Source organism: Gavialis gangeticus, unplaced genomic scaffold, assembly GCF_001723915.1.
Source record: "Gavialis gangeticus isolate Ggan-Ray unplaced genomic scaffold, GavGan_comp1, whole genome shotgun sequence".
Taxonomy (NCBI): Eukaryota; Metazoa; Chordata; order Crocodylia; family Gavialidae; genus Gavialis; species Gavialis gangeticus.
In genome coordinates this window covers 27,615,642-27,625,435 of record NW_017729028.1, presented here as the reverse complement: position 1 = coordinate 27,625,435, position 9,794 = coordinate 27,615,642, and the positions used below count along the sequence as shown (strand labels likewise).

The window sequence follows — 9,794 nt, the reverse complement described above, 5'->3', positions numbered from 1 at the left end:
TAGAGTGTTATTTTTAAATATACTTCCAATGCTGAAGAGTTAAAAATAGGCTTCTGCGAAAATGCCAGTGAAGAGCACAGTAATTAGTTAAACCTTGTTAGACATCACATGAAGATTATAACTCCTCCCAGTAAGAGGCATAGTAAAAGCAGCTTTCACAGGGATTTAAACTTAGAAGATCAGCTGCACAGTCACAGTGTGAAGATGTTTGCATTGCAGACAACTTTGGAATAAATCGGCTTGATTCAGCTACATGGAAGATACAAGAGTCACTTTCTATATCAAGATGTTCATGTGAATCCTGTGGATTTTTTCTTTAGAGAAATCACCGCTAAGCAAGAAGTTTAAAAAGATGGAGCTGGGAAAAGCAAAACTTCTGAGAACTGGTCTTAATGCCTTGTATCAGGCCATACATCCTGTGCATGGTATAGCCTGGACCGATGGGAAGCAAGTGGTACTGACTGCTTTACACCTTCTTAATGGAGAACTAAGATTTGGTGACTCAAGTATTATTGGGCAATTCGAACACGTTCATGGGCTTTACTGGGGTGCATGTGCTGCAGATGCCCCAGCTCTGCTGGCTGTTCAACATAAAAAGCATGCCACTGTCTGGCAGCTTGGCTATAACATTGCAGAAAAAAACAAGCTTCTGGCTTCTCAGACATGTGAAATTAGTGAGCCATTTCCCCTACTTCCCCAGGGGTGTGTGTGGCATCCCAAGAAAGAGATCTTGGCTGTGCTTACTAAACGGGACACCTCAGTTTTACATGCTGTTCGTTCTGATAACTCCAGGGTTAAGGCGGATATCAAGAGTAGCGGTCTCATCCACTGTGCATGCTGGACTAAGAATGGTAATCGCTTGGTGGTTGCTATAGGCAGTACCCTTCACTCTTATATATGGGATGATACTCAGAAAACCCTAAATGCTTGCTCCTTTTGCCCAATATTTGATGTAGGAAGCTACATCTGTGCTATAGAAGCTACTTTGGATTTCCAAATTGCTGTAGCCACTGAGCTTCCCCTAGATAAGATCTGTGGTCTGAATGCAGGAATTGCATTTGATTTGCCATCTGGCATGGAAATGGGTTCTTTAGCTTCCCAGTCTACTCTGGTCTTTGGAGATGAGGAATATTCCATATACCTAAGAAGAAAGTCAACAGATTCAGAAAGATCAATAGCTGTTGAGTCAGTAGCTTCTTCTTCATCAGGTCCTCCAGAGTTAACCCGTATCCTTGCAAACCACAGGCTATCTGATCCCAGTCCTCTCATTTCTCTGAGACGCAAAGAGTATATCTCAGGAAATAGGGAAGACTCTTCATACCTAATTTTGGTGACTTTTGAGAGGAAGGTAACCACCACCAGAAAAGTCATCATCCCAGGCATTCTGGTCCCTGATATAATAGCTTTTGACTTTAGAGCTCAGATTGTGGCAGTAGCCTCAAATACTTGTAATATTGTTTTGGTTTATTCAGTAACTTCTTCCTGCATGCCCAATATTCAACAAATCCAGCTGGAGAAAAATGAAAGAGCAAAGGGCTTGTGCTTCTTGACAGATAAATTCTTGTTGATTTTGATTGGAAAGCAGAAATTCTCGGAGTCTGCTCTCATTCCGTGTTCAAGTACAGACAAGTACATTATTCGTTTAATGATTAAAGAATTAATATTTGAAGAAGATTCTTTAGCAATGCCTGACACCAGCCAGAATGTACTTTACAATTTGGAATCCTCAGTGACTATACCTGGAAAAAGAAAATGTTTTGAAAATCTTGCCATGGAAGATCAACCTTCAAGCCGGGAGTTGCTAATACCAGGTAGTACCATTATTCACTCTCCTAGTGGCCGGAAGAGACTCATAGAACTGAAGTCCCCTAGTTATGAGCAATGCTCATCATGGAGTGTGAGTGATGTTGAGGAAAAAAGAGTCCATGGTGACTCATCACCAGTTGCTTTAGAAACTTTAGATGCCGAACCAGCTAATCGGTCAATGGCTATTTTTGGAGTTGAGACTTCTGCCAGGATTTCTAACAGACAAGATTCTCCTAAACCTTCTCAAGAAACTTCTACTTCTCCTAAAAATAACAACTCTTCAAGTGACAGTGGAGAAAACCACATACCCAGGAATCTAGAGAGACTGTGCGGCAGCTTTACAGAATTACAACTGTGCCTTTCTGAACTAATAGAGTTCACTAAAAATGGGAAGAGGTTCTCTCTAACATACCCATCTTCTCAAGAACCACCTTTTGTTCATATCACTTATCAGGTAACTGTTTTATTAACTTACTGATGTTCTCATCAGATAACTTCTTCTTTCTAAAAATTTCTTTTTAAGCTTGTTGAAAGGCATGTGGCTGTCTCTAGGCTCCAATTAGCAGGTTTCATCTGTGGTCAACCCTAGATTTCATTCAAATTTATAGAACAATTTGTCATTGAAGAAGTTATTTCAGAAGATTCTACATAGGAAATTAGGGTCTATTCTTCCTTCCTTGCTCAGAAGTAACTGCAATTGAAGCTAACTGGATCTGCATACTTATAGAGTGTAAACCTCCTTAACACTGTTCAGCCACTGTGAAAAAGCTTTCCATGTTAGTTCAGAATGGAAATGGGTTCACAAATAGTTTTTCTGCATACAATAGGTATCCTTACCTACAGTCTCCCAGGCCTCAAACATGGGTTCATATCCAAATTTGAAGGCAGCTAGAATCTCTGTGGGGCTGAAACACAACTTTGTGTCCAAACTTCTTAAAAATGCAGGTGGGGAAGATTTGAACTTTGTGATTTAGCCCATCTTTAATTTAGTCTCTCACTAAGCATCTTGGTTGGAGCCGGATATTTTAAATGTTTATAAAATACCTGACACTTTAAATTACTTTTTTACAAAAGATAAGTCATAATATGCCAGATGATCAAGGCTTTATTTATTCAGACAAAAATTACATTGACTTCAGTGAGAGTTTTATCTGAACAAGGATAACAGGATTAGGTTCACTATTAATTATTCCTATGGGTACTGTTGCTCTTGCTACTACTACTACTAAGTATTTCTGAGGCACCTTTCAAATAGTATCTAGGTACCAATTATACCTTTATTTGGGTCTATTGTTGTTTTTAAAATTGTGAGTATCCATTAGTGTAAAACGCATTCTGGAAATACAAGATGCATTATTATGTCGTAATGTTAAAAAGATGTGCCTTAAGGTTAAATTTCAGTGTCAGGAGTGTAGTAATGACTTCCTTTCATGTTAATGAGAGGCACATGCATATCTAAGACAGGAAATCATTATTTTACTCAATCATCATTTATTATGTATTAGTAATTATTTAGTTGATATTTTAGCATATCCCAGTGTATTAAGCACTCAGCACAAAAGCAAAGCTTTTGATCTGGATTGGTTAATAATTTAACTTGAATACATTACATACATTCTCATGTAGGAAACAAACTGTTCTAATATGCTGGGACAGCTCCCTCTGCCCTGAAGAGATGGGACCAGCCCCCTGTGCCTCCTGCCAGCCTGTGGCTGGCACCTGGAGGAGCCTGGAGTTCCCCCTGGCTGCTGCAGGGGGCGAAGTAGGGTAGGAGAAGCCCTGGACTGAATGGCTCCCATCAGAAGCTTCTACACTACAGGCACCTGCCCAGGCCCATCAGCACCCAGACTGTTGCATGTAGCCCCTGAGGGCCATCAAGGGAGCAAAGCTGGTGTTGTCCCCAATGCCACACACTACCTCCCAGGAGCAGAACCAGTCCCAGGAGGAGATGACGGACCTTGTGGCACTGTGGGGTGAGGCTGAGGTCCTGAGTGAGTTCACTTGGAGAGGGCGCTACAATGCCCACATCTATGAGGGCCTGTTGGGCTGCATGCAGGAGCAAAGGCACGACTGTTCAGTGCGGCAGTGCCACATAAAGGTCAAGGCCCCACAGGTCAATTATGGGTTAGTGTCATGGACCACAACTGCTGGTCAGAGGCTGCCCACAGGTCCATGTCCCATTATGAGGCAGGTGAACCAGATCCTTGCACACTGGGACCCTGACCAGAGCTGTGCCATGTATTCTAGCATGGGTGGCCTGCCTGAGACTCTCCTGAAGCCTGGTAACTGTGATGAGGCATCAGTGGGGGAGGGCCCCTCAGGGCACCAGAAGCCCTTCCCACCATGGTCCCCACCCCTAGCATTGCCCAGCATCTCTGGCAGCCTGGGCCAGTGCCTGGCTCACCAGCTCCAGGTATGCAGGCCAGAGCATATTCAGTCACATTAATTGCACATATAGACATACCAACTGGGTGTGTCTGCATGTGCACATTTAATGTGCATTAGCCCAATTTAAAGCACATTAAGGGTGCGTGCCTACACGCGCGTGTGCTTAATGTACCTTAAAATGACAATTTAAGGCTATTTGAGCCTAAATTTGATAATTGCATAAAGCAGGTAGTTATCAAATTTATGTGCAAATAGTTAATCACATTAGCAAGTGTATAGATGTAGTAATGAACGTTAACTCAGTGTCTGTCCATTGACTTGGGACTAATTTTAGTCCCAAGTTGGTCCACATACCTGTGTTAATGTGCATTAGAATGTACACATGTGGACGTGAACCTAAATCATCTTAATGCACATTAGGCTAATGCGCATTAAGTTTAGGCAAGTGTAAAAGCACATGTAGACATGCCCAGTGAATATAACTTTTGTGTAGACTTTATTCATATTCTCAGCCAGGTCTTCAGACCCGGCTGAGACACCAGGGCTCTGAGCCACCTGTAGCCAGTCTCTTGCTGCTGGATCCCACACTAGTGGCCCCAAGCCACCTGAACCAGCCTACCTGGACCCCAGTATTGTCCCCCTGGCACAGCTCCACCATCCGCTTGCCTGTTCTGCACTATGCCCCAGTGCTGGGCACTGCAGGCACCTGCCCAGGCCCATCAGCACCCAGACAGTTGCATGTAGCCCCTGAGGGCCATCACTATCCGCGGCAGGGATAGTGTAGTGTTAAACACAAATCCAAATTGCATTTCTGTTCTACTTTTTTTATACATTAGAAGTACTTACATCAAACATGCATCATTGCCCAGACATGATCAATCCTATTTAGTGCCATGTACCTTACAATTTGCCGATTAGAGAACTTATTTAATTACAACCTTCCCACTTGTATCTATTATACCAGGTTTGATGGTACCCTCTTATGTGCTTTCTTTCTTTATTATACCAGTGTACAGTGATTTTGTCCATCTCAAGATAAACATCTTGAATAAATTCCAGATATTCTGATGAACTCTGGTGCTTTGTACAGTACTTCAAACCTGCAGGTTTCAACTCTTACTGTTCTTCACCTGCCTTATAGCCTACAGGTTCCAGTCAGGTGCTGTGTTCATAGTGGGAAAAACCAGGATGTGGCCTGGATGCCATTAATCTCTCTCAATGGCATACATTCTACACCAGTAGTTCTCAGCCTTTATAGACTGAAGGTACCCCACATTAGACTCAAGATGGCCATCAGAAAATGTCAGCTATTACCTTTCACTCTTTTTGACTATGAGAAAAGCAATATAGCCATTCTTTTGTTGCGATGAACAAAAAAAGATCAGAGGAGGTCAAAGTGTTTTTGACACTATAGATTCCTGTTTGAAATCTCTGAGTTTATCTTGTGTAGGTGCTTGCACACGTAACAGTGCTAGTATTGTACAGCACCCCTTGGGTGCCTTAAAAGGATCTTATGGTACCCCAGAGTAGTGCAGCACCCTGGCTGAGAATCACTGACTGTGTCTAAATGAGGTGCTTACTATGCAGGTGTTATTGGAGTTACTGCACAGTAGTGCTGCATAATGGCCTTTTCATGACATTGACTACACAGTAGCCCAAGACTACTGTGCAGCAGCATCATGTCATGCTTTTTGCCATGTGTTGGGCTGTTCCCACTGGCCCTGGCCTGCACTGAGCTCGGCAGCATCGCTGGGAGCAGGGGTTGGGGGGGCTATGGCCCTCCGTTGCCCTGCTCCCAGCACCACTACCACAGCTGCTCAGTCTGAGCACAGCCCAGCCGGGAAGAGCCTGGCACTGCCCTGGCCCCAGCCCACCTTACCCTGTCCCACATGTAGATCCAGGGGCACGTGCCCCGCTGTGCCCTCCCGGGCTGTGTGCCCCTCCCTTTATCCCCTGGATGAGCCACTCGTGGCTCCGTCCCCCATCCTACCCCAGCTGTGCAGGGCCTGCCCCTGCTCCAGCCCCACTCCCTACCTCAGAGCTGCTGCAGCTGCCAGCACTGCCCCGCATTTGGCAGGGGACATGCCCCCCGATATGTATGCAGTGGAGGTGGTTGCTGCTGCAGGCTGGGCTTTGTGCCCTGCTGCACATGCCCCCCGAGCCTCTGCCCCTTCCCTCCTCCACCAACTGACTTGCTGGGCTGGGCTGGGCTGGGCTGGGCTGGGGCGGGGCGGGGCGGCGCACACGTGCATGCATGCACACACTCAGCCCTCACAGTCCAGGATTGACTTCAAGACGCTCCCAGATCCACCAGTCAATCAAGATCAACCGGTTGGTGACCACTGCTGTACAATAACTATGTGGGCATCTGAAAACATAAAAGGGAAGGTTTAAACCATGTTAAGTACAAATAAGAAGAGTAAATGATGAACTGTGGCTTTTATGTTGTGACAACAACCATAATATGCACAAGTCTTCAAGTTCATTTAAACAAACCATAAGACACAGCTGAATCTAAATTAAGTAATCATTTAATTACCTATGTATAATGGGTAGGTTACAGGAAAATGGGATTTTTTTCTAGTGCTATAGTATTTGTGAGCTCTGGAAATATCACACTTGTGCAGTAGTACCAGAGCTTATATCCTCTGGAAGTCACAGCCATAACAGAGAGACCTGATCACTCATGCTTTGGACATGTCACTACTACAGCCTGGGCAATAACATCAAGGCTCCAGAGGTGGTTAAATCATTCAGGCCTTAACATCCTGTACGATTGTTGCATCATGTAAGGACCAGAGATTCAGAATAATGTGGGAGGGCAGACAAAGAGACACAGTAGCAAGGATATTATGACATAAGTTAAAAAAAAGAGTTGAATAATTGGCTATGGATTTATTTCACTTTCTTCCTGCAATGAGATATTTTATCATTCAGTTTCCTTCTAGAAAAAAATGACAGTTGCAAGATAATTAACTAGCTTCATCCAAAAGCTAATTATAGCAGAAAATTAGACCAATCTGTATTTGAAATGACTGACATTTAGGCACAATTCACTAAAAGGGATAAGATTCATCTGCTGTGCTTTAAAAGGACACCATTAAGCTCACATTTTGTTCTCAGGCAGTATTGTGTCAAAATCCATCTCAGCAACAATGTATATCACAATATTAACCAAGAAAATAAATCTTTTGGGCAATTAGCCATTATAATTTCCTATTTAACATTCACCAGTAATGTATACACATCAATTTATACTTTCATAGCATCCTTCATACAATGTACCATGTGATACTGCTGCTACGGTTGAATGTAAAATAAGCAAGGACTAAGGAAAAGAATAGAGAAAATCCAGATAAATAGGAACAAAAAAACTGGGACAAAAATGTATGCAATACAGAAAAACAAGGAGGGAAGATAAATATGGAGGGTTGGAGAACTGAATGAGTAAAGGAGTAACCAGATACTAAGCCAGAAATATTAGTTGTAATATAAAGCATCCTGAAATCAGGAGGACAATTCTGAATTAGACCAAGCAATAGAAAGGAAGCCATGAAAGTGATGGAAGATGAAGGTGATATGCTTCTGCTTTCTTGAGTGACAGATGAGTCAGGAAGCTTTAAGTTTAGAGAGCAGAGATTTAGGAAGACCATAAAAGAGTGAACTGCAGCAGTCAAGACACGAGGTGATTAACGCACATATAAGGCTTTAAGCAAAGGCAAAGTAAGGACAACTTCTGATAATGTTCTGAACCCAATTGTCAGCAGATATAAAGACACAAGAGATGTGAAAGGGAAAGTCTGAGGCCAATGACAACTCCAAGATTTCTCATCTTAGAATCAAAGTTGAGACCTGAGTTAAGAAAAGTGGTAACAGAATCAAACATCATGGGTGTGTCCAGATGTGCAAGCACGTGCGGTTTGTTGTGCCGCAAACCTCTTTGTCGTGCCAGAAACTGCACACGTTGCATGTTAAACTACGTGCAGCACTGCTAATTTGCAGTACAGGCACAACATTTCCTACCGGGATTTCCTGATAGGGAAAAAAAAAACCCTCTGGAAAAAAGGAGGTGCAAAGCATGCAAAAACAGCATGTACTGGAACAAATGTGGAGACGGGGGAGCAAGCAGCTCAGGGCTACCTGCTCCCCCATCTCCACATGCTGCAGAGCCCTCGTGCTAAAGCACTCTGTGTCCCAGCCACAGAGCAGCCGGCTGGGGTGCAGTGTTCCTCAAGAAGGGGGAGCAGATATCCCTGGGCTAGTGCTTCTCTGTCTCCACGTGCTTCAGTGTGGTCAGCTCCGCAGTAAAGTTGGGAGTGTGCCATTAGTATTTGTGCCACAGCAAGCGCACGCCCCTGCTCACCTGGACACAGCTGATCAGGGCAAAAGAAACTTCTTACCTAAAATAGATTTCACAGCCTCTGAACATTCACTTACAGGATTATTACCATGTGGCCAACAGCTAACAACACAGGCACATAGAAAGCTCACAATCCTATACTGTATGTTTCAGATCTCCCTGTGTGGGATATGTGCCATGGCTGCATTGAGAGTTGAGGGCCCTTGGGGTGGCAGTCTATTCCTTCGTGGTCATCTAAATGGCTTTTTTCCCCCCCTACATGACATTTTGGGCATTTATGCCCAGGTAGGAATTCTATTGCTTTAAGACTGTGTGCATAGATGACTATGTATGTACACAGAGTAGCGTGTACAGTAAGCTGTGCTCTGGTTATGTATGTGCCTGGCAACATACATGTGTCCCTCCGTTAACATGTAGTGGTATCTAAGACCTGAAAATCATGAGGCCAGAATGCATAACCAGAAGGTACTCGACTCCAGTGGGAAAAGTAGGAGGCCTTCCTGTATTTTGTTCCTAATGTGTGAGTGATTTGGAGACTCAGGTTTTAGAACCCTGTAAAATGGTTTTTGCATCTATTTGTTGTCTCATTGCATATGATGATATTGAACAAGGGAAAACAGCAGGATGGCTAATGGGAATGAGGGAATGTCAATGAAAATTCACACATCCGAGATTGAAAATTCAGAAGCCATTTGTACATGCCACAAAATTAGCCTTTAAAGCGGCTTAGTGCCCTTTTGCACCGCTTTAACGGTGCAGCTATTTGTATGTGTCGGCAGTGAAATGTGCTTTAATGGCGGGCTGTTTACGTGTGTTGGTGGCGTAATGCGCATTAAATGACTTCGGGACGCAACAAAATAAAACATCTCTGAGGTGGTTTAGTTTGCCGTGGAGGGAAGCACTGGGGTCCGTGCATCTCAGGGGCTGTGCAGACAGGGTCCACTGAAGTAAAAAAAAAAAGTGGCGAGCCAGTTTGTTTGTTTTTTGTCCCCAGAGCCTGCCTGCCTGCCTGAGCAGCGCAGGGGCCGGGTGCTTCCCCCCGCAGCTTCAATGCCCTCCGGGACTGCTCAGGCTGGGTGCTTGTGGTCAGGTGCCACCTGGGGGGCACCGCCACTGCTGTGGAGGGGAGCACCAGCCCCTCCCACCCCCCACAGCTTAGGAACCGCTTGGCCCGTTGTAAGCCCGCCCCCCCTCCCCGCTGCCAGAGAGGCAGGTAAGGGTCAGGCCTGACCCTTGTGTA

General features: G+C 44.4%; 1 protein-coding gene across 1 annotated transcript in view; it reads left to right on the top strand.

Annotated features, from left to right (window-relative positions):
• The first annotated feature begins 347 nt into the window (after positions 1–347).
• Positions 348–9,794, top strand: part of LOC109300071 (WD repeat and coiled-coil-containing protein-like) — a 50,231-nt gene continuing 40,784 nt past the window's right edge. Inside the window, exon 1 of the mRNA XM_019520678.1 lies at positions 348–2,260. Coding sequence (XP_019376223.1) covers positions 353–2,260 — 1,908 coding nt within the window. The 5' untranslated portion in view covers positions 348–352. The remainder of the gene's footprint in view (positions 2,261–9,794) is intronic.